This window comes from Scyliorhinus canicula, chromosome 13 (assembly GCF_902713615.1).
Source record: "Scyliorhinus canicula chromosome 13, sScyCan1.1, whole genome shotgun sequence".
Lineage (NCBI taxonomy): Eukaryota > Metazoa > Chordata > Chondrichthyes > Carcharhiniformes > Scyliorhinidae > Scyliorhinus > Scyliorhinus canicula.
Window position 1 is genome coordinate 47384946 of NC_052158.1, and position 25186 is coordinate 47410131.

General features: G+C 49.2%; 1 protein-coding gene across 1 annotated transcript in view; it reads right to left on the bottom strand.

Annotated features, from left to right (window-relative positions):
* The window catches only part of LOC119975593 (zinc finger protein 271-like), a 51653-nt gene that overhangs the window by 19186 nt on the left and 7281 nt on the right, over positions 1-25186 (bottom strand). Inside the window, exon 6 of the mRNA XM_038815379.1 lies at positions 7168-7257. Coding sequence (XP_038671307.1) covers positions 7168-7257 — 90 coding nt within the window. The remainder of the gene's footprint in view (positions 1-7167; positions 7258-25186) is intronic.

Consider the following 25186-nt stretch of genomic DNA (forward strand, 5'->3'; position numbering starts at 1 on the left):
GTCCCTCTTGGATGGACCAGGTTTAGAGTGGGAATGGGCGAGGTGGAGCCTAAGGGTGGTGATGGCAGACACAACAGGGGATGGAGGTGTAAGCCTCAGTGAGGATCGTGACATGGAATGTCCACGGGCTAAATGGGCCGGTCAAGGTGTTCGCACACCTGAAGAGCTTGAGAACGGAGGTGATTTTCTTGCAGGAGATGCATCTCTGGGTGAAAGATCAGATGAGGCTGAGGAAAGGATGGGTGGGACAAGTGTTTCACTTGGGATTTGATTCAAAGTCAAGGGGGTGGCCACTTTTTAAGCAAGTAAACCGGGTTTATGGGGACCAGAGAGGTGCGGGACCCAGGTGGGAGGTATGTGATAGTGAGTGGGGTGTTAGAGGGGACACCGGTGGTATTGGTAAACGTGTATGCGCCTAATTGGTTTTGTATGGAGGTTACTGTGAGCGATTCCGGACCTGGACTCTCACCAGTTGATCATTGGGGGGGATTTGAATTGTGTAATGGAGCTAAGGTTGGATAGGTCGGGCCCAAAGTCGGTGGGAAGGATGAGAATGTTGAAAGAGCTGGGAGGGTTCACAGAATCGATGGTGATGATGGAACCCGGTAGGACAGGAATATTCCTTCTTCTCGCATGTGTTCAGGGTGTATTCCAAGGTTTTTTTTCATGGTGAGCCGGGCAGTGCTGATGGGGACAGTCAGGACAGAATATTCAGGGGTGTGATCTCACACCATGCACCGCACTGGTTAGATGTGAGGCTTTGTTCGGGACAGGTGCAGAGGCCGGGGGTGGGGGAGGTTGGACTCTGGACTTTTGGTTTATAAGGGGTTTTGTGGGAAGGTGAGAGTGGCGATTAAGAACTATGTGGAGCTTTATCAGAATGGGAAGGTGTCAGCAGCTATGTTTTGGGAGGCCTTGAAGGTGGAAGTCCAAGTGGAAATTATTTTGTTCAAGGCACAAAGGGATAGGATGAGGAGGAAGGAGTGCCAGCAGTTATTCAACAAGATAGTTGTGGACAGGAGAGACTCGATGGCCGCCACAAAGGAGATGTTGGCAGAGAGGAAGAAGGTGCAGGGGCAGTTTGACTGGTTAATAATGGATGAGGTGATGGGGCAGCTGAGGAGGGCGCAGGGGGATGCAGTATGAGTATGGGGAGAAGGCGATTCATATGTTGGCTCACCAGTTGCAGTGTCAAGCAGCCTCCAGGAAACTTTTGCAGGTGAGGGTAGAGTGGGTGAGGTGCGGTCAGACCTGGAGAGGATAAATGAGGCGTTTATGAGGATATGGAGTGGTTTCTGGATGGGTTGAAGTTCTCAGAGTTGGAGAGAGGGGGGAAGAGACAGGCATTGGAGCTGTTGGGGTTAAGGAAGGTGATTGAGCATATAAGCAGGTTGCAGTTGGAGAAAGCCTCGTGGCCAGACAGCTTTCCAGCCAAGTTTTATAAGCCATTTCCGTTTAGTGAGGCAGTGGAAAAGTTAGCGCAGGCATCGATTTCATTGATTCCAAAAAAAGGGGAAGGACCCACTGGAATGTGGGTCCTACAGGCCCAATTCATTGCTAAACACGGATGTGAAGGCCCTGGCAAAGGTGTTGGCCTCTAGGTGGGAGAAGTGTTTACCGGAGGTGGTCTCTGAGGACCAAACGGGTTTGTAAAGGGGAGGCAGCTCTCCAGTAACATTAAGAGATTGCTGAATGAATTATGACTCAGTCAGGGGGGGCAGGAGCCAGAGTTGATTGTGTCCATGGACGTGGAGAAGGCATTTGACTGGGTAGAGTGCAGCTACCTGTTTGAAGTTCTGTGAAGGTTTCGGTTTGGATTGAAATTTGTGGCTTGGGTTTGTTTGTTTTATGCATCTCCCATGGCTAGTGTTTGAATGAATGAGACTAGTTTGGGGTATTTTGCGTTGCATAGGGTGATGAGGCAGGGGTGCCTTCTGTCGCCGTGTTATTTGCATTGGCGATCAAGCCTTTTGCGATGCCCCTTTGGGTGTACGCTGAGTGGCAAGGGATTGTGAGGGGGGATAGGATAGTGAGTATGCAGACGGCCTGTTGTTGTTTGAGTTGAACCCGTTGGAAAGTACGAGCAGAATTATGTGCTTGTTGGAGAGATTCGGGGGTTTTTCTGGCTAGGGAACGTAGGGAAGAGTGAATGTGGTGGGGGGAAACCTGGGGATACTTCAATTTAAGGTGGTAAGGGAACAGTTTAGGTATCTGGGGATTCAGGTGACGCATGATTGGGCCATAATGCATAGGTGGAACTTGACAGGGTTAGTGAAAGAGGTTAAGATGACTTTAAAAGGTGGGATATGTTGCACTTGATGTTGGCAGGGAGGGTGCAGGTGGTAAAGATGAATGTGCTGCAGATGTTTCTCCCCAAGGCCTTTTTCAGGAAGCTGGAGGTGCTAGTCTCGGAATTTGTGTGGGCAGGGAAGGTACCGAGGGAGAAGAGGGCTCTGCTACAAAGTCAGAGGCGCTCCCGAACCTGATGCATTACTACTGAGCAGCAAATGTGGAGAAGGTGAGGAGTTGGTTGGGTGGGGGGTGGGTTAGTGAATCAGGTTGGAGGAGGAGTCCTGTGAGGCTCAATGTTTAGGGCCCTGGAGACTGCCCCATTGCCGTTAGTCCCAAGGAAGGTATATGGGGAGCCTGAAACTGGATTCAACCATTAAGATTGGAATCAGCTGAGGAGGCACTTTAAATTGGGCCAGATGTCAGTGATGCCCCTGTATAGTTCCTACAGGTTTAAACCGGAGGGAAGGATGGGATGTACAGGCAGTGGAGGAAGGAGGGGTTGGAGCAGGTCAAGGATATGTTCTTGGAGAGGAAATTCGCTGGGTTGGATGAGCTGTGGGAAAGGTTTGAGCTACCATGGGGGAGTGAGTTTAGGTACTGGCAGGTGTGGGACTTTACGGGAAATATGTTGCTGAAGTTCCCCCAACTACTGGAGTACATGCTGCTCCCAGATGAGGTGGATCCGGGACATATCCGGGTATTTGGAAGAGCAGGATAAGGCGCTGGTTGAAAGGATTAAACGGAAGTGGGAGGGGGAGTTGGGGAGGGAGATAGGATGCGGGCTCTGGTGTTTGGCAATGCAGTGAGTGAACTCAACTTCTTCCTGTGCTAGAACGAGCTTGATTCAGTTTAAAGTAGTGCGCAGAGCACACGTGATTCAGACTTGGATGAGCGAGTTCTTTCCAGGGGCAACAGATGGATGTGAGAAGTGTGGGTAGGGGCTGGCAAATCACGTTCACATGTTTTGGAGTTGCGAGAAGTTGGAGAGCTTCTGGGTGGTGTTTGGGATCTTATTGAGGATAGTGGGGATAGAGGTAAAGCCGGAACCCATGGTGGCAATCTTTGGGGTTTCGGAGGTCCTGGAGGGGAAGGGGGCTGATGTCGCGGCCATTGTCTCTCTGATGCCTGGTGACGGCCTCTTTTGAATTGTCGGTTAGATATGCCACCGGAGGTTGCGGCATGGCTGGGAGACGTGTACAGGTTTCTCTGGTTGCCTTAAGTGGTCAGAACAGGTATGCTGGAGCCCATTCATCATGATATTTATAATAATATATGATAAATAATAATCTTTATTAGTGTTACAAGTAGGCTTACGGTAACACTGCAATGAAGTTACTGTGAAAATCCCCTAGTCGCCACACTCCAGCACTTGTTCGGGTACACAGAGGGAGAATTCAGCATGTCCAAATTACCTAACAGCACGTCTTTCGGGACTTGTGGGGGAAACTGGAGCACCCGGAGGAAACCCAGGCAGACATGGGGAGAACGTGCAGACTCGGTACAGGCAGTGACCCAAGCCGGGAATCGAACCTGGGACCCTGGAGTTGTGAAGAAACAGTGCGAACCATTGTGCAACCGGGAGCTGTTCATCACGGGGCGTGAGGAGGTAAGGGATTAAAAGTGGAAAAAAAGTACAAACTGTTAACTCTTTGTTGGAATGTGGTTTGTTGTTACTGTTTACATTTGGAATAGAATATCTTATGAAGATCAGAAGCTGAAACCTTTCTAACCACTGGCTCAGTTTAGATCTGCTGGCATTTTACACACTGCGGGTACTGGGTGAAAGCTGTCTCTCAACTGTTGAATTGTTTCTCTCCTGTGTGAATCCTCTGGTGCCTCAGGAAGGTCAAAGACTTCAGAAATACTTTATTGTAAATCTCCCTGTATTCCCTATGTGGATCCTCTGACGGAGCAGCAGATTTGATGAGTTAATGAAGGCTTTGTCACATACCTTACTCTTGAATGGTTTCTCTCCTGTGTGAAACCGTTGGTGTCCACGGAGATTCAATGAGTCGGAGAATGATTTGTCACACCAGTCGCACTTGAAAGGTGTTTCCCGTGTGAATGTGTTGGTGCAGACAAAGGTACGATGACCGCAAGAATGATTTCTCGCACATCTCGCACCTGAACAGTTCTCTCCAGTGTGAATGCATTGGTGTTCCATGAGCGTTGACGACAGTTTGACAATTTTGTTGCACGCCTAACAGATAAAAGATTTCTCGGCTGAATGGACTGTCTGCTGGCGTAGGATGCTCCATGACACTGTGAAGGCTTTAGTGCACATCTCACATTTGAATAGCATCTCACCGATGTGAATCTATTGGAGTGAATGGAGGATTGATGATTGTGTGAATGATTTTTCTCACACCTCACAAGTGAGTGGTTTCTCCCCACCGTGGATCCTCTGGTGTTTGATGAGATAGGAGGATCGGGGAAAGCCTTGTCACAAATCTCACACTGGAATGGTTTCTTTCCTGTCTGAAAACATATGAGTCTGCAGAGATTTGAAGAGTCCGAGAATGATTTGTCACACAGCTCCAACTTGAACGGTTTCTCCCGTGTGAATACGGTGATGTCATGAAAATTCGATGACTGTGAGAATTATCTGTTATACACCTCACACTTCAACTACTTCTCTGCAGTATGAATGCATTGGTGTCCCATGAGCGCGGGTGACATATTGAACACATTGTTGCACACATCACACTTGAAAAGTTTCTACCCTGTGTGGATTGTCTGATTGTGTAGGAGGTTCGATGACACTGGGAAGGCTTTAGCACACATCTCACATGTGAACAGCTTCCCCCTTGTGTGAATTAATGGCACTGAAGGCTGATAAATCCCCAGGGCCTGATAATCTACATCCCAGAGTTCTTAAGGAAGTGACTCTAGAAATAGTAGCTGCATTGGTGGTCTTCTTCCAGGATTCTATAAAACAGTTCCTGCAGTTTGGAGGGTAGCTAATGTACATAGAACATAGAACAGTACAGCACAGAACAGGCCCTGCGGCCCTCGATGTTGTGCCGAGCCATGATCACCCTACTCAAACCCACGTATCCACCCTATACCCGTAACCCAACAACCCCTCCCTTAACCTTAATTTTTAGGACACTACGGGCAATTTAGCATGGCCAATCCACCTAACCCGCACATCTTTGGATTGTGGGAGGAAACCGGAGCACCCGGAGGAAACCCACGCACACACGGGGAGGACGTGCAGACTCCGCACAGACAGTGACCCAGCCGGGAATCGAACCTGGGACCCTGGAGCTGTGAAGCATTTATGCTAACCACTATTATAAATATATTATAACCACTATTATAAATATATTATAAATAGTGGAGTAACTCCACTATTTACTGCAGGATGTAGTTGAGGCCAAAACATCATTGGTTGGGATTCCCCGTTCGCTGATGCCGAAATCAGGAAACACGATTGGGCGGACAATAGGTTCCAATGTCAAAATCACAGCGGGCACCAATTTGACGCCAAATTGCAATTCTCCGTCAACTCAACAGCAGGGTCAATGCAGTCCAGAATACACGTACAGTAAACAACATTTGCATATCATTAGCGGGCCGGACCCAGTATTCTCCAGGGCCTCCGTGATTCTCCGCCTCATGCGCCGTGTTCCCGATGTGCAATTCACTTGTGCTTTTAAAAATTGTAAAACCATCGTCACGGCTGCTGAGGGAGAGAGGGTATGGAAAGTGTCCAATATCGCCATGCTGACAGTTGTGCCACTGGCCAGGGTTATTCTGCCAGGCAGGGGAGAGTGGGGGGGGGGAGGTGTGGCCAAGAAGAGGGCTGTGGAGTGGGGGTGGATGGGCACAGAACACCATTGCTGCAGCTGGAAAGGCAGCCATGAAGCTGCACACACCACTAACAGCCGACTGTGAACTTAGGGCCACAGGTCATGTAGGTGTCCGTCCCAGAGCAATTCCCTTGGAACCCTCTGGCCCCAGCCAACCAATCAGTGGAATGGGCACTCTCCAGCGCAATCAGTGCCACCTTGTTGGCTGGGACGAGTGAGTGTCTGGAGATCGTAATGTGTATATACGTCTGCCGCTTGACAGCCTCCCGAGTGTCAATCACGGACCTGACGAATCGCGCACAGTTTTTCATTGGAATTGATTGTATTCCATGTGGCGCTGGTGCTAATCCCTCTACAGTCGCTGAATCGGTCCAGATGTGGCATCAGTTTTGTTGTGGTGAAAGTCGACAAATCCTGCCCCGGTATCAACATTTAGCCTCAGGAACGGAGAATTCAGCCCCCTATGTTTTCAAGAAACACTTAAATATCGCACTTGGGGGGAAGGGGAGCAAAGGATATGGGGGAAAGCGGGATTAGGCTCTGAGTTGGATGAAGCAGGCTCAAAAGGCCAAATGGCCTCCTCCTGCTCTTATTTTCTATGTTGGTGTGAATAGAGCACTGATGACCATGAGAACGATTTGTCACATCCTGTGCACTTGAACGGTTTCTCCCCTGTGTGAATGTGTTGGTGTCTGCGGACAGTCAATGGATCCAAGAATGATTTGTCACACGCTTTGCATGTGAATGGTTTCTTCCCAGTGTGAATGCATCGGTATACCTGAAAGTGAAATAAGGGTGAGAATGATTTGTCACATTCCTCCTCGTATTTTCTATGTTTCACACGTGAATGGTTCCCCTTCCATGTGGCTGCTCTTCTAATACAACAAATTAACCTTTATGTGACAGGAGATCCTATGAGTGTGTGGAGTCCTCTACACAAATGTCACACCTTTATAGCCTCTCACCTGTAAGAATGAGTAATTGTTTCCTGAGACTCAATGAATTACTGACGCTCTCACTGAACCTGGAAGACTCACATTTGTTCCCAGCCTCACCCTACCGATCATCCAAAGACGCATCTTCAGAAAGGTTGGGTCTGATGAAAGGTTCCACACCACTGACCAGTTTCAGATCTGATATGTCAAAGCTCCTGTGGTGAATGAGATTCACACGGTATTATAAGTTACCAATGTCACTCTGTTCCCAGTAGATATATGTACCGATATTATAAGTGCAGTTGCACTACCTGACCACCAGGGGGAGTAGCTCTGGGAGTACTCGAGAGTTTGTACTGGGCTCCCCCATTGGCTCCGCCCAGAACTCCTCCCCCTGGAGGTGCAGTATAAAGATCCGTGCCACAGAGTCAGCCAGCCAGTTCACCGACAGTTCAACGGCTAACAGGCTGGCTCCGTTGTAAGTATATTAAAACCGCTATTCTAACCCTACAAGCACGTGTCCGTAGAATTGATGGTTCCATCAATTTAATATACTTACGAAACAGTCGAAGTAAATCATGGAAGCAGCCCTCGAGCCCGGACGCCTAGAACGCGACCCACAGGATGCAGAGGCTAAAGAAACTTTTTCCCACTGGCTGAGATGTTCCAGCACCGCTGGAACAACGGAGGAACAAAAACTCAGCCTACTGCACGCGAGGGTAAGCCACAGAATCTCCACACAGCTAAATCCGGCCGGTTCTTACACCGCAGCGCTGGCGATATTGGACAAAATGTACGTTAGGCCCATTAACGAGGTTTATGCACGCCATGTGTTTACGACTCGCCGTCAGCGGCCTACAGAAACGCTAGCCGAATTTGTATGGGAACTGAACAATCTCTCTAATGGCTGTAATTATCAAGCCGTTACCGCAGCTGAACATAGGGAGCTTGCTGTGCGGGACGTTTTCGTAATGGGCCTTAGATCGAACTATGTGCGCCAAAGACTGCTAGAAAAGGGGGCCCAGGACTTGGATACTACTGTGGAGGCTGCTACCACTATGGAAGTCTCCTTCCGCAGCCTCATCTCGTTTCCCGCGAACCCCGCGACCTCATCGTGGGCCCCCGACCAATAATCCCCCCAGGCCTGTGCCGCACGGCCCCCAGCTACCGCGCTGCCAAAGCCAGTTACTCTGCTGCCCCGGCCAGCTACTCAGCTGCTCCAGCCAGCTACTCAGCTGCCCCAGCCTGCCATTTCTGTGGCCAAAGCCAGCAGCCGCGGCAGCACTGCCTAGCCCGATTTGCGACCTGCAGCAGCTGCGGGAAGAAAGGCCACTGTGCCAGAGTGCGCCTCGCAAAAAGGGCCCCAGTTTCTAACTCCCCAGTGGAGAGAACAAATCGCTCCCAACACCAGCGGGGCCCGAAATGCTGCGGCCTATGCCACGACTCCGCCCCCTCCCGCCACGTGCAATCCATGGGGGTTGCCATCTTGGCAAACCCCCACCATGCGGCCAGCCACGTGTGACTCATGGGGCCTCCATCTTGGGCGCCATCTTCCTCGCCGCTCACCACGTGCAATCCACGGGCCCCATCTGCATCTCCTTGCTCAGATAGCTCATCAGAAGACTACGACTTCCCCGGGCACTCATCACGCGGCCCACAACTCAGCGCAGCGATCCTGCATCAAGCTCGCCAGAACGTACCGGCATCTACTCGACCGGATGCCCACTCGGAAGACGACGACTTCCCCGGGCACCCATCATGCGGCCCGCAACTCAGCGCGGTCACCCTAGATCAATCCCGCTCCAAGCACCTACAAAGTTCGATGGCGGAGGTCCAGATCAATGGGTACAGCATGCCATGCCTCTTTGACTTCGGGAGCACCGAGAGCTTCATACATCCAGAGCTGGTAAGACGCTGTTCGCTTCCTATTGTTCCTGTGAGCCAAACTATCGCCCTCGCTTCGGGCTCCCACTCAATCCAAATCCAAGGACGCACCGTCGCTACGCTCACAATTCAAGGCGCTAACTATTCAAAATTTAAACTTTATGTCCTGCCTGACCTCTGCGCGCCACTCTTATTAGGCCTGGATTTCCAGTGTAACCTCAAGAGCCTCACCCTCAGCTTCGGCGGGCCCCTGCCCCCACTCACTATCTGCAGCCTAGCCACGCTGCGCATCTCCCCCTCTCCTCTCTTCGCCAATCTCACTCCAGATTGCAAACCAGTAGCTACTCGCAGCAGGCGATACAGCCTACAGGATAGGGTCTTTATCCGATCGGAGGTCCGAAGGCTGCTCAGTGAGGGGATCATAGAGGCCAGTAATAGTCCCTGGAGAGCTCAGGTGGTGGTCGTCAAGACCGGGGGAAAACTTTGCATGGTCGTCGACTATAGTCAGACCATAAATCGCTTTACGCTCCTAGACGCGTATTGCAGACATGGTCAACCAGATCGCCCAATATCGGCTATTTTCCACGGTGGATCTGAAGTCTGCATACCACCAGCTCCAAATCCGCCCGGAGGACCGCCACTACACAGCGTTCGAGGCCGATGGCTGCCTCTTCCATTTCCTCCGGGTTCCCTTCGGCGTCACTAACGGGGTTTCGGTACTCCAACGAGCAATGGACCGAATGGTAGACCACTACAGGCTGCGGGTCACGTTTCCGTATCTGGACAATGTTACCATCTGCGGCTATGACCAGCAGGACCACGACGCTAACCTCCACCGTTTTCTCCAGACGGCACAGAAATTAAACCTCACTTATAACAAGGAGAAATGCGTTTTCCTTCAAACAGACAGGCCATCCTCGGCTACGTCATGGAGAATGGAGTCCTGGGCCCAGACCCGGACCGCATGCTCGATTTCTGTGGCCAAAGCCAGCAGCCGCGGCAGCACTGCCCAGCCCGATCTGCGACCTGCAGCAGCTGCGAGAAGAAACGCCACTATGCCAGAGTGCGCCTCGCAATAAGGGCCTTAGAACGCCCCCTCCCTCATTGCCCCAAGGCTCTCAAACGGTGCTTGGAGTTCTTTTCATACTACGCCTAGTGGGTCCCTCAATATGCGGACAAAGCCCGCCCACTCTTTAAGGCCACACGATTTCCCCTGTCAGCTGAGGCGCGCAGGCCTTCCATCGCCAAAGCAGCCATGCGGGCGGTGGATGAATCCACTCCCTTTCAGGTTGAGAGCGACGCCTCAGAGGTAGCTCTAGCAGCCACTTTAAATCAGGCAGGGAGGCCCGTTGCATTTTTCTCTCGTACCCTATCCGCTTCAGAACTCCGACACTCCTCAGTCGAGAAGGAAGCACAAGCCATCGTGGAGGCTGTTCGTGACTGGAGGCACTACCTCGCAGGTAGGAGGTTCACCCTCATCACCGACCAACGATCGGTTGCCTTTATGTTTTGACAACTCGCAAAGGGGCAAAAAAAAAGGTAAAATCCTTCAGTGGAGGATCGAACTCTCCACCTATAGTTATGATATTAAATATCGACCGGGGAAGCTCAACGAGCCCTCGGATGCCCTATCCCGCGGGACATGCGCCAGCGCGCAGATCAGCCATCTGAAAGCCATCCACGATGATCTCTGCCATCCAGGAGTCACCCGGCTCGCCCACTACATCAGAGCCCGAAACCTGCCTTTCTCCAACGATGAGGTAAAAGCGGTCACCAGGGACTGCCCGATCTGTGCAGAGTGCAAACCGCACTTCCATAGACCAGACAGGGCCCACCTGGTCAAGGCTTCTAGGCCCTTTGAACGCCTTACGATCGATTTCAAAGGGCCACTCCCCTCCACTAACAAGAATATTTATTTCCTCAACATCATAGATGAGTTCTCCCGATTCCCTTTTGCCATTCCGTGCCCCGACATGACCTCCCACACAGTCATTAGGGCCCTGCATAGTGTCTTCACCCTGTTCGGTTTCGCCAGCTACGTGCACAGCGACCGGGGTTCGTCCTTTATGAGCGACGAGCTGCGTCAGTACCTGCTCGACAATGGCATCGCCTCGAGCAGGACTACCAGCTACAACCCCAGGGGGAACGGGCAGGTGGAGAGGGAGAACGCGACGGTCTGGAAGACCGTCCTACTGATTAGAAAACTCCAAGTCTCCCAATGGCAAGAAGTCCTCACAGACACGCTCCACGCAATTAGATCACTCCTCTGTACAGCGACCAATCAAAACACTCACAAGTGGCTCTTAATTTTTTCTAGGGGCACTACCACGGGGGTCTCACTTCCGGCGTGGCTGAGGACACCAGGCCCGGTTAGATAGAATTAGATAGAATTTACAGTGCAGAAGGAGGCCATTCGGCCCATCGAGTCTGCACCGGCTCCTGGAAAGAGCACCCTACCCAAGGTTAACACCTCCACCTTATCCCCATAACCCAGTAACCACCCCCCCCCCCAACACTAAGGGCAATTTTGGACACTAAGGGCAATTGATCATGATCATGGCCAATCCACCTAACCTGCACATCTTTGGACTGTGGGAGGAAACCGGAGCACCCGGGGAAAATCCACACACACACTGGGAGGATGTGCAGACTCCGCACAGTGACCCAAGCCGGAATCGAACCAGGGACACTAGAGCTGTGAAGCCATTGTGCTATCCACAATGCTACCGTGCTGCCCCCGGAGGGTCAGTAGGATGGTCTTCCAGACCGTTGCGTTCTCCCTCTCCATCTGTCCCAGATTCTCCTGGGGAAGCATGTCAGGGCGCAGAAACCGACCCCCTTGTTGAAAAGGTGCGCCTCCTCCATTCCAACCCCCAGTACGCATTTGTGGAGTTCCCGGACGGTCGCCAGGACACAGTATTCCTACGGGACCTGGCACCTGATGGATCCACCCCCCCATACCCCCACTGAGGAACCCCTTACCCCGTTCCCTATGCTGCCGCCCCCTCGCGCCCTCGATTCCGCAAGCTCGCGCCAGCACCAGCCCGCCCCCAGCCTCCGGTCGAGCCAGAGGTGTATGAAGTTTGGACGAGACCTGCCCCGGAGTCTGCCATCGTACCCCAGCTCTCAACACCCACCCAGCCACCGCAAGAGGCTGCAACCCCGGTGCTCCGCAGATCGCAACGAACAATTCGTCCACCGGACTGACTAACTCTGTGAGCCACCACCCCCGCCGGACTTGATTTTTTTCACAGGGGGTGAATGTGGTGAATGAGATTCACACGGTATTATAAGTTACCAATGTCACTCTGTTCCCAGTATATATATATACCGATATTGTAAGTGCAGTTGCACTACCTGACCACCAGGGGAGTAGCTCTGGGAGTACTCGAGAGTTTGTACTGGGCTCCCCCCTTGGCTCCGCCCAGAACTCCTCCCCCTGGAGCTGCTGCATAAAGATCCATGCTACAGAGTCAGCCAGCCAATTCACCGAAAGTTCAACGGCTAACAGGCTGGCTCTGTTGTAAGTATATTAAAACCACTATTCTAATTTTGAATCAGCTTTAAACAAGGTTCTACTTGTACTTACTTGCAGCTGGAGCTTGTTAATTAGTTAATTGCATTAGGCCAGTTTTCAGAGGCTAGAGTCACAGCATAAATAGGAGGTAGTTACAGTGCAGACTTTGTTTGCACTGGAGTGCTGAGCTTGTGGCATTTGAGTGCTACAGAGAGAGTTTGGTGACTGAGGGAGTATAAGGCTTCATTTTTATTTAAAGTCTAGTATTTCTTTTATTTAGTTAATTAACTTAAAAGTTGCTGTTTGGTCTATAAGAAGGTGAATTTTGAATCAGCTTTAAACAAGGTTCTACTTGTACTTACTTGCAGCTGGAGCTTGTTAATTAGTTAATTGCATTAGGGCAGTTTTCAGAGGCTAGAGTCACAGCATAAATAGGAGCTAGTTACAGTGCAGACTTTGTTTGCACTGGAGTGCTGAGCTTGTGGCATTTGAGTGCTGCAGAGAGAGTTTGGTGACTGAGGGAGTTAGGTGAGGAGGGAGTAAGGTGCTCCTTACATTTCATTTCCTATATTTATCAAAGAGCGTAAAGGGAGCCAGGAGTTTAGAGTACAGCTGGCTGGAAGCAGAGTCGGAGGGCGGAGGTCCAGTTGGTCCACGGGGCAGCTAATTCTGTAAAGTAAGAGGGGATGGAGGCTAGGGCAGTTGCATGCTCCTCCTGTAGGATGTGGGTGGTGAGGGAAACCACTGGTGTCTCCGCTGACTATACCTGCGGGAAGTGCACCCAACTCCAGTTCCTCAGAGACCGTGATAAGGTACTGGAGCTGGAGCTGGATGAACATCGGATCATCCGGGAGGCAAAGGGGGTTATCGAGAAGAGTTACAGGGAGGTAGCCACACAAAAGGTACTGGACAAGAGTAGCTGGGTTACAGTCAGGGGAAAGAAAACTAACAGGAAGACAGTGCAGGGATCCCTCGTGGCCGTTCCCCTTCAAAACAAGTATACCGTTTTGGATGCTGTTGGGGGGGATGACCTACCGGGGGGAAGGCCCCAACGGCCAGGTCTCTGGCACTGAGTCTGGCTCTGGGGCTCAGAAGGGAAGGGGAGCACAGAAAAGCAATAGTAATAGGAGATTCAATGGTTAGGGGAATAGATAGGAGATTCTGTGGTCGCGAGCGAGACTCCCGAAAGGTATGTTGCCTCCCGGGTGCCAGGGCCAGGGATGTCTCGGATCGTGTTTTCAGGATCCTGAAGGGGGACGGTGAGCAGCCAGAAGTCGTGGTGCACATTGGTACCAACGATGTAGTTAGGAAAAAGGGTGTGGAGGTAATAAACAAGTTTAGGGAGTTAGGCTGGAAGTTAAAGGCCAGGACAGACAGAGTTGTCATCTCTGGTTTGTTGCCGGTGCCACGTGATAGCGAGGCTAGGAATAGGGAGAGAGTGCAGTTGAACACGTGGCTGCAGGAATGGTGTAGGAGGGAGGGCTTCAGGTATTTGGATAATTGGAGCACATTCTGGGGAAGGTGGGACCTGTACAAGCAGGACGGGTTGCATCTGAACCACAGGGGCACCAATATCCTGGGGGGGAGGTTTTCTAGTACTCTTCGGGAGGGCTTAAACTAATTTGGCAGGGGAATGGGAACCGGATCTGTAGTCCAGCAACTAAGGAAGCCGATAGTCAGGACGCCAAAGCACGTAGTGATGCAGTGGGGAAGGTAACACTGACAAAGGAGAGTACTTGCAGGCAGGAGATGGGTTGAAGTGTGAATACTTTAATGCAAGAAGCATCAGGAATAAGGTGGGTGAACTTAAGGCCTGGATCGGTACTTGGGACTACGATGTGGTGGCCATCACGGAAACTTGGATAGAAGAGGGGCAGAAATGGTTGTTGGAGGTCCCTGGTTATAGATGTTTCAACAAGATTAGGGAGGATGGTAAAAGAGGTGGGGGAGTGGCATTGTTAATTAGAGATAGTATAACAGCTGCAGAAAGGCAGTTCGAGGGGGATCTGCCTACTGAGGTAATATGGGTTGAAGTCAGAAATAGGAAAGGAGCAGTCACCTTGTTGGGAGTTTTCTATAGGCCCCCCAATAGCAGCAGAGATGTGGAGGAAGATTGGGAAACAGATTTTGGAAAGGTGCAGAAGTCACAGGGTAGTAGTCATGGGTGACTTCAACTTCCCAAACATTGAGTGGAAACTCTTTAGATCAAATAGTTTGGATGGGGTAGTGTTTGTGCAGTGTGTCCAGGAAGCTTTTCTAACACAGTATGTAGATTGTCCGACCAGAGGGGAGGCCATATTGGATTTAGTACTTGGTAATGAACCAGGGCAGGTGATAGATTTGTTAGTGGGGGAGCATTTTGGAGGTAATGACAACAATTCTGTGACTTTCACTTTAGTTATGGAGAGGGATAGGTGCGTGCAACAGGGCAAGGTTTATAATTGGGGGAAGGGTAAATACAATGCTGTCAGACAAGAACTGAAGTGCATAAGTTGGGAACATAGGCTGTCAGGGAAGGACACAAGTGAAATGTGGAACTCGTTCAAGGAACAGGTACTGCGTGGCTTTGATATGTATGTCCCTGTCAGGCAGGGAAGAGATAGTCGAGTGAGGGAACCATGGTTGACAAGAGAGGTTGAATGTCTTGTTAAGAGGAAGAAGGAGACTTATGTAAGGCTGAAGAAACAAGGTTCAGACAGGGCGCTGGAGGGATACAAGATAGCCAGGAGGGAACTGAAGAAACGGATTAGGAGAGCTAAGAGAGGGCATGAAAAATCTTTGGCAGGTAGGATCAAGGAAAACCCCAAGGCCTTTTACACATATGTGAGAAATATGAGAATGACTAGAGCGAGGGTAGGTCCGATCAAGGACAGTAGCGGGAGATTGTGTATTGAGTCTGAAGAGATAGGAGAGGTCTTGAACAAGTATTTTTCTTCAGTATTTACAAACGAGAGGGGCCATATTGTTGGAGAGGACAGCGTGAAGCAGACTGATAAGCTCGAGGAGATACTTGTCAGGAAGGAAGATGTGTTGCGCGTTTTGAAAAACTTGAGGATAGACAAATCCCCCGGGCCTGACGGGATATATCTAAGGATTCTATGGGAAGCAAGAAATTAAATTGCAGAGCTGTTGGCAATGATCTTTTCGTCCTCGCTGTCAACAGGGGTGGTACCAGAGGATTGGAGAGTGGCGAATGTCATGCCCCTGTTCAAAAAAGGGAATAGGGATAACCCTGGGAATTACAGGCCAGTTAGTCTTACTTCGGTGGTAGGCAAAGTAATGGAAAGGGTACTGCGGGATAGGATTTCTGAGCATCTGGAAAGGCACTGCTTGATTAGGGATAGTCAGCACGGATTTGTGAGGGGTAGGTCTTGCCTTACAAGTCTTATTGACTCCTTTGAGGAGGTGACCAAACATGTGGATGAAGGTAAAGCAGTAGATGTAGTGTACATGGATTTTAGTAAGGCATTTGATAAGGTTCCCCGTTGTAGGCTTGTGCAGAAAGTAAGGAGGCATGGGATAGTGGGAAATTTGGCCAGTTGGATAACAAACTGGCTAACCGAAAGAAGACAGAGAGTGGTGGTGGATGGCAAATATTCAGCCTGGAGCCCAGTTATCAGTGGCGTACCGCAGGGATCAGTTCTGGGTCCTCTGCTGTTTGTGATTTTCATTAACGACTTGGATGAGGGAGTTGAAGGGTGGGTCAGTAAATTTGCCGATGATACGAAGATTGGTCGAGTTGTGGATAGTGAGGAGGGCTGTTGTCGGCTTCAAAGAGACATAGATAGAATGCAGAGCTGGGCTGAGAAGTGGCAGATGGAGTTTAACCCTGACAAGTGTGAGGTTGTCCATTTTGGAAGGACAAATATGAATGCAGAATACAGGGTTAACGGTAGGGTTCTTGGCAATGTGGAGGAGCAGAGAGATCTTGGGGTCTATGTTCATAGATCTTTGAAAGTTGCCACTCAAGTGGATCAAGCTGTGAAGAAGGCCTATGGTGTGCTAGCATTCATTAGCAGAGGGATTGAATTTAAGAGCCGTGAGGTGATGATGCAGCTGTACAAAACCTTGGTCAGGCCACATTTGGAGTACTGTGTGCAGTTCTGGTCGCCTCATTTTAGGAAGGATGTGAAAGCTTTGGAAAAGGTGCAAAGGAGATTTACCAGGATGTTGCCTGGAATGGAGAGTAGGTCATACGAGGAAAGGTTGAGGGTGCTAGGCCTTTTCTCATTAGAACGGAGAAGGATGAGGGGCGACTTGATAGAGGTTTATAAGATGATTAGGGGAATAGATAGAGTAGACAGTCAGAGACTTTTTCCCCGTGTGGAACTCACCATTACAAGGGGACATAAATTTAAGATAAATGGTGGAAGATATAGAGGGGATGTCAGAGGTAGGTTCTTTACCCAGAAAGTAGTGGGGGCATGGAATGCACTGCCTGTGGAAGTAGTTGAGTCGGAAATGTTAGGGATCTTCAAGCGGCTATTGGATAGGTACATGGATTAGGGTAGAATAGTGGAGTGTAGGTTAACTTCTTAACGGCAGCATGGTAGCATTGTGGATAGCACAATTGCTTCACAGCTCCGGAGACTGCACATCCTCCCCGTGACTGCGTGGGTTTCCTCCGGGTGCTCCGGTTTCCTCCCACAGTCCAAAGATGTACAGGTTGGGTGGATTGGCCATGAAAAATTGTCCAAAATTCTATGATTAACCTAGGACAAAGGTTCGGCGCAACATCGTGGGCCGAAGGGCCTGTTCTGTGCTGTATTTCTCTATCTTTATCTAATCCTACAAGCACGTTTCCGTCGAATTGATGGTTCCATCAGCTCCCTTGACCTGACCAATCTATTCACTGCCCAATCTTTTGAGTTAAGCAATGCTGTGAAGGGACTGGATTTGCAGTTGATCCTTGGGAGGTGGTCTGGGTCTGTCTGCAATATCTATCCTCTTTGTATTCTCTGGTTAGTACTGTGCAATCCTTCTGTAAAACAGGAAAAGGAAAAATGATTTCCTCCAACTCCCATTCCTCCTTTGCTTCAGGGGCTGATTTCTCAGTTAGAGACTGTTCCACAGTGAGTGCCACTCTGCTATTTCCCTGTATGAGGATCAGATGCAAGTCCTTTCTTTTTCCTCAATTGACTGTCACACACCCTCTGTTTCCAGCAGGGTCAGTTTTTCCCTTTGAGTATGTGTTGAAATAAAAACACTCAGGAAGAATGTTAAATCTGTGAATTAGTGGAGATTTTGAAATTTCTTCCCTTGTTTTCCCAAATTATTTGAAGAAAACACAGGAAGCGTGAGAAGCTGTAGAAAATACTGCTTCAGTGTAGCTGATTGAAGAGTTCTGGTTTATCCTGGGAAAGTATATGTACTGTACTCACTCAGATTGCACATCCCAAATTCAGCTCTCAGACACAGCACTGGGCAAAATGATCAAATCCAAGTCAAGGCTTCTGGAAAAGGCTGAGGCCTTCAGATAAAATTTTTAACGAAGATATCAAAATACACAACAATAAATATCCCAGATAATTGCACCTCACCTTCTCATATTCAGTCATCAACCATCAACAAAACTCAGCCTGTAAATCAGAAGGGAAATGCTTCCAATAAACACCCTCAATATCCAACACACAGCCAATCAAACAGCTCAACTCTCTGATTGATGGCTGTCACAGCCAGGGTGATGAAGTGTTTGCACCAACCTTTTTTGAAATTTTTTTTTATTGAAGGCATTTTGCACACATACATGAAAATATCAGAAGACCAAACATGAACAGAAACCACAATTACCCAACCTCTACTGATAGCAACACCCGAACGCACCCACCTTCCTAGTTTTCCCCCTTATCCCCCCTCCCCTCAACACACCCCACTGACCCATCAATTCACCCTGAAGAAATCAATGAACAGTTTCCACCTCCTGGTGAACCCTTCCTCCAACCTCCGCAAGGTGAACTTGACCTTCTCCAAATGCAGGAATTCTGCCAGTTCACTCACCCAAAGCCCTGCCTTCGACGGCTCTTAGTCCCGCCAGCATAACAAGTTCCGTCTCATGCTATCAGGGAGGCACAGCTAATACATTGGCCTCTGTCCTAATCTGGTCTCCTAGATCTTCCAACACGGCAAAAATCACCACCCCGGACTCAGGGTAAGAATCCAGACATCACATCCAAGAATCCCTGCCAAAATCGCCTTAACCTCGGACGTGCCCAGAACCGTGGACATGATTCGCGGGACTTCTGCCACCACCCCCATCTCTTCTCCACCCCTGCAAGAACGAGCTCATTCTCGTAAGTCATGTGAGTTAACCTATGCACCAACTGGATGAGGCTTAACTTTGCACATGACGAGGACGCATTCACCCTCCGCAGGGCCTCTTTCCATGTCCTAACTCGCAGCTTCCCACCCAACTCTTCCTCCCACTTGTGCTTGATGTCCTCCACCGAAGGTCTCTCCCTGCCCTTCAACTCACTGCAGAGGTCCGACACTCTCCCCTCCCTCATCTCATTCTCTGACAACAGTTTGTCTTGTAACACCGGAGGTGGCAGCCCAGGAAGAACGGCATCTCTCTCCTCACAAAATTCCTCAGCTGCAGGTATCTGAAACCATTCCCTTTGGGCAACTCATACACCTCCTCCAACTCCTCGAGACCTGCACACTTGCCCCCTATAAACAAGACCCCACCTGACTCAAACCCTGGAACCTCACATCCTGTGATTGCCACATATTAGCACCCACAGCAACATGCCCTCTAACCCAAAATGTTGCCTGCATTGGCTCCACGCCCGCAATGCTGAAACCATCACTGGACTCGTGGAGTACTCGGTGAGCAAGAACGGAAGGGGCACCAACAACAGTCCCCTCAGACTCCCCCTGCAGGACGCTGCATTCATTCGCCCCCAGGCCGACGACTCCTCCACTGCGCATCTTCTCACCATTGCGTTGTTGACCACCCAATAATAATTTATCAAATTTGGCAACGCCAGCCCCTCACACCCTCTCCAAAAACACCTTCCATACACAGGGTGTCTTCCTAGCCGAAACAAAGCCCAAAATTATTCGGCTTACCTTCCTAAAAAAGGACTTGGGACAAAGATGGGGAGATTCTGGAACATGAACAAGAACCTGGTCAGCACTGTCATTTCTACCGTCTGCAAGCGCCCAGCCAGTGACAGCGGCACCACATCCCACCTCTTAAAATTCACCTTCATTCCCTCCACCAGCTGTACCAAATTCAATTTATGTAGCCGTGCCCAGCTCCGCGCTACCTGGATTCCTAAATACTGAAACACCCCCCACCCCACCATCCGTAATGACAACTCCCATAACCTTTTCTTCTGACCTCTAGTATTCGGGAACACCTTACGCTTCCCCATGTTCACTTTATACCCCAAAAACTGGCCAAATTCCTCAAGATCTTCATGATCCTTTCAAAGCTGCCCACTGGGTCTGATATAGATATAACAAAAGATTATCCCCAGCTCGATCCCTTTCCAACTCCTCAACTTCGTAAATGCCATTGACAGCGGCTCTGTCGCCAAAGCGAAGGTCAACGGGGAAAAGGAACATTACTGCCTCATCCGCTGTTGCCGCCCGAAGTACCATGAACTTGTCCATTTCGTCCGGACATTAGCCATCGGCGCACTGTAGCAGCCAAATCCAATCCACAAACCTCTGGCCAAACTGAACTGACCCAGCACATTCAACAGACATGCTCACGCCACACAATCAAAGGCGTTCTGCGCATCCATTGCCAGTACTACTGGAGGGCATTAGCTATGAGGGGAGGTTGGATACTCTCACTGGAACAATGGAGGTTGAGGAGCGACCAGATAGAAGTCTACAAAATTATGGACAGAGAGGATAGTCAGAAGCTTTTTTCCAGGGTGGAATGTCAATTACAATGGGACATAGGTTGAAGGTGTGAAGGGCAAAGTTTAGAGGATATTGCGAGGAAGTTTTTTACACAGAAGGTAGTGGGTGCCTGGAATTCACTGCCGGAGGAGGTGGTGGAAGCAGGTACAACAGTGATGTTTAAGGGGAATTTTGACAAATACATAAATAGGATGGAAATAGGGGTCTACGGATCCCGGAAGTATAGGTTTCAGATTAGATGGGCAGGGTAGCCGGAGCAGGCTTGAAGGGCCGAAGGGACTGTTCCTGAGCTGTATTTTCTTTGTACTTCTACCTCCTGCCCCTCTAAGGGCATCATAATAACTTTAAACACTACTCACTGTCGCCAACAACTGCCGCTCCTTCACAAACCCCATCTGGTCCTCACCTATCAAATCTGACCCTCCAAACTGCCTCGCTGCTTTCCACGTGGACACTAACCTAAACTCTGAACTTCATCTGGAGTCTCTGCTTCTCTTTTAACAATCCCTCCTCTGGCATCACCCATTGCTTTCAATTCACCCTCAGATTCTCATTGACCAGCCCTGTTCTCTCTTCTCTCGTTCCACCCTCTCCTTATGTGCCCCATCAAAATAAATTCACCCCTATCTACCTCCGGAAGTGTATTCCGCAGCGTGGAGTCCGTGACCTCCCTCGTGTCATTCAGCTCCACATAGCCCAGATGGTGGCCCTCACCTTTTCGCACATCCTCTCATTTGCAAAAAGTAAACCCAACGTACATGCAAAAAAGCCCACGGCCTACCAAATCTCCATGGGTTCACCCCGCCATGTGATCCACGAACCCACCTCAGCTCCATAGCCACCGCGAACACCTTCAATGACTTAGGACTCAATTAGTCCAATCTCGGATCCAGAACAGTGTTAAAACCATCCTCAATTATCAGCTGTTGTGTGTCAAGGTCCTGGATCCTCCCTAACGCCCCTCTTATAAAGTCCATGTAGTCCCAATTTGGGGCATAAACATTCACTAGGACTATTGGCATTCCCTCCAGCTTTCCACTGTCCATCACATACCTACCGCCCCCCCACCCCCGACCCGAATCAACCACAAGGCTCTCCATCTCAAATGGCACTTTCTTGTGGGGTCATCAGGTGCGTATTCTTTGAAAACACATCATCCGCCTTCAAACTCAAGTGTGCACCGCTTAACCGGCCCATTCAACCCTCATACATTCCAGGTAACCAGCCTGCTCTGGCAAAGCGTTCCAGGCACTCACCACCCTCTGCGTATAAACCTGCCTTGCACATCTCCTCTAAACTTTGCCTCACGACCTTAAGCCGATGTCCCCTGGTGACTGACCTCTTCAAAGTAGTGTGGTGACCAGAAGTGTGCAGATATTCCAAGTGTGGCCTTACGAAGGCTCTATACCAGTTATTGCCAGGTTTTATACTCGATGCCCAGTCCAATGAAGGCAAGCATTCCGTGTGCTTTCTTGACTACCTTGTCCACTTGCGTTGCCACTTTCAAAGATCTGTGGACATGCACGCCCAGATATCCTTATGGCACCCCTCATCTGATTGAGCCATACACCATTCCAATCAGAGGAGTATTACATTCCCTGGGCACTCATGCACTTTTTGCAGTCAAACACCACACAATCTGGAAGGAACAAAAAAATCCATCTCGCGTGGGAGCCACCAAATTTGCCACCACTCACTCCATGGCCAGCACCGAAGTCCTCGTTAGTGCTGACCTTAATCACAAAGTCTATCACTCTGATCAACTAATCAAATAGGAGTGATCGGGACTTCACTAACTCCATGCTCAGTCCAGTTCTACGCAGCCTCATTCGAGATAGACTCACCTGGCCGGTACTACATTACCTATGCTGCAAATTGCCTCGGAGACTGCGCAGTGAGGAGCACCAATGTAGAATCGAGCAGCCAGCCCGCAGTGCCTGATGGGCATTGTAGTTGTGCCGTGCGCAGCAGAAGTTGCCGCCCAGCGTTCAGAAGTTGGAATGTAAGGAAGCGCGCTGACTTGAATTGAAAAGCAAAGATTGACCTTGTATACAACTGGAGAGGAAAAAGGCTCACTGACTGGACAACACAATAGTTTCAGGAGGAGACCAGAGAGGTTGCTTCTCTCTCCACAGATGTTTCCTGACCTGAGCATTTCCATCATTTTCTGAATCTCTGTCACATTTACAGCATTTACAGTATTTTGCCATTGGATTCCAAAAGCTGGCTGTATGCAATTCAGGGAAGTAGAGATTATGGGGCTGATTTGATGGAGCTTTGAAAATAACAATAGTTTGTCTTCAGGTGGACAAATTATTTCAATTGGAGAGGTCAGGGAGGACCAACGGTTAAATTGACAAGTTGGGCAAGAGCAGAACTACAGGTTCATCAATCATTAAAAGTCTCATTAAAAGCTCAAGTAGAACATTTTATTGAAAAATCTAATCATAACAGTGCGGTCCATTTTTGGAGAAATAGAATTGAAAAGGAGAGATGTTGAACGTGTCTAGAACTTGTTTAGACCACACTTGGAGAGCTGTGCATATAAAACATATTTAAAAAGGACAGAAAGGAACTAAAGAAGGATGATATTGAGAGATTGTAACTATCAGAAAAGACTGAACAGATTAGCAATCTTTTCCCTAGAAAAGAGAAGTCTGAGGGGGATATATGAGGGCAGCACGGTAGCATAGTGGTTAGCATCAATGCTTCACAGCTCCAGGGTCCCAGGTTCGGTTCCCGGCTGGGTCACTGTCTGTGCGGAGTCTGCACGTCCTCCCCGTGTGTGCGTGGGTTTCCTCCGGGTGCTCCGGTTTCCTCCCACAGTCCAAAGATGTGCGGGTTAGGTGGATTGGCCATGCTAAATTGCCCGTAGTGTCCTAAAAAGTAAGGTTAAGGGGGAGTTGTTGGGTTACGGGTACAGGGTGGATACGAGGTGAGTGGGGTGATCATTGCTCGGCACAACATTGAGGGCCGAAGGGCCTGTTCTGTGCTGTACTGTTCTAAATCTAAATGGGTGGCACAGTAGTGCAGTGGTTAGCACTATTGCTTCCCCGTACCAGGGAGCAGGGTTCCATCCCTGACTTGGGTCACTGTCTCTGCGGAGTCTGCGCATTCTCCCATGTCTCTGTGGATTTCCTTCGGGTGCTCCGGTTTCCTCCCACGAGTCCCAAAAGACCTGCTTGTTAGGTGAATTGGACATTCTGAATGTCCTCAGTGTACCCGAACAAGCAACTTGGGGATTGTCACAGTAACTTCATTGCAGTGTTAAAGTAAGCCTGCTTGTGACACTAATAAAGATTATTATCACAGAAAGCTAAAAAATTATGAGTTATAAAATTAATAATTTGGGGGTAAATGGAGAGATGTTTTCACTTGTGCAGGGGAATCCAAAGCTAATAATAATCGCTGTTGTCACAAGTAGGCTTCAAAGAAGTTACTGTGAAAACCCCCTAGTCGCCACACTCCGGCACCTGTTTGGGGAGGCCGGTACGGGAATTGAATCTGCGCTGCTGGCATTGTTCTGCATTACAAGCCAGCTGTTTAGCCACTATGCTAAACAAGCCCCTTAACCAGCTCGGGTCCCGAAATATAAGATGGTCAATAATAAATCCAATGAGGAATTCCGGAGAAACATCTTTCCCAAGAGAATGGTTTGAATGTGGAGCTTTCTCCCAAAGCTTTGACAAAGAGTCATTGGACTCGAAACGTTAGCTCTTTTCTCTCCCTATAGATGCTGCCAGACCTGCTGAGATTTTCCAGCATTTTCTCTTTTGTTTCAGTTTCCAGCATCTGCAGTAGTTTGCTTTTATCTGGCCTCAGTTGGTCAGTTTGGTCTGAGAGGGAGGCAGGTATTTGATTGTCAGAGATGGGATTTTGTGGATGAGAGAGATTGTTCAACACAAGATATTTATGTTGATTCATATTTCAAACTAAGAAAATTCCTCTTAAAACCCCAAGTTTCTAACTTGTGTCCTGTCTATAACTTCAATGTGACAAGAATTGTGGCAAAATAATTCACATATTGACCTTTCATTGCTGCTTCTTTCAGTCTGATGGGTTGTGCAGCAGCTCTCATTCCACTCAGCTTGTCTACTTCCAGAAGTTTCAGAATCTTTTACTCAGAATAGTATTCATGTTCTGTCAAATGTTCACTTCTTCCTTCAGATTGTTTACAATCAAATCAACCCCAGATGCTGTAATTCAGACTTTCTTTTTTGATATTTTGTTTTGACTGCGAGCAGTAAAAAGGTAGTTTCTAGAAGCAGAGGATGCTCCTGTGAACTTGGCACCTCGATAGGAGTTTAGTTATTTATCTTCCTGCACCGAGTGGTGCCAAAGGCAGACTTTCATCTGTTCCCAAAGCAAGATTTTTCCTGGAATAGGTCACTACCCTGTCACCAGAGGCTTATAGCTTGAGAGGTTCCACTCCACACTCAGCATGTCTGACCAGGAGTCTCTCCCACTCTTACTGACAGCCATTGATGTGTTGGAAGATTTTCCAGGTTGATATTCAATCTGTTTGGCCTCATTATGAACGCACCTTCCTTGGCCATCAAGTCCTGGGGCGGGACTCAAACCCAGAGCTTCTGTCTCAGAGGCAGAGACACTACCCACTGCATTACAAAACCAATTTGGTGCTTCGTAGGATGGCCCTGTCATTAATTACTTTACAATCCCACAGAGATCACATACATGAGCTGCCTCTCACTTTCCCCTGTCTCAATTTAAAAGCGGTAAATGTCACACCGTCAAACCATTACAAACTAAAATTAATAGATTTATTAACATAGATGATATTAGACAGTATAAAAGTCCTTACTGTTTATCTTCTTTGTTCCCATTTCATTTATTTTAATTTATTATTT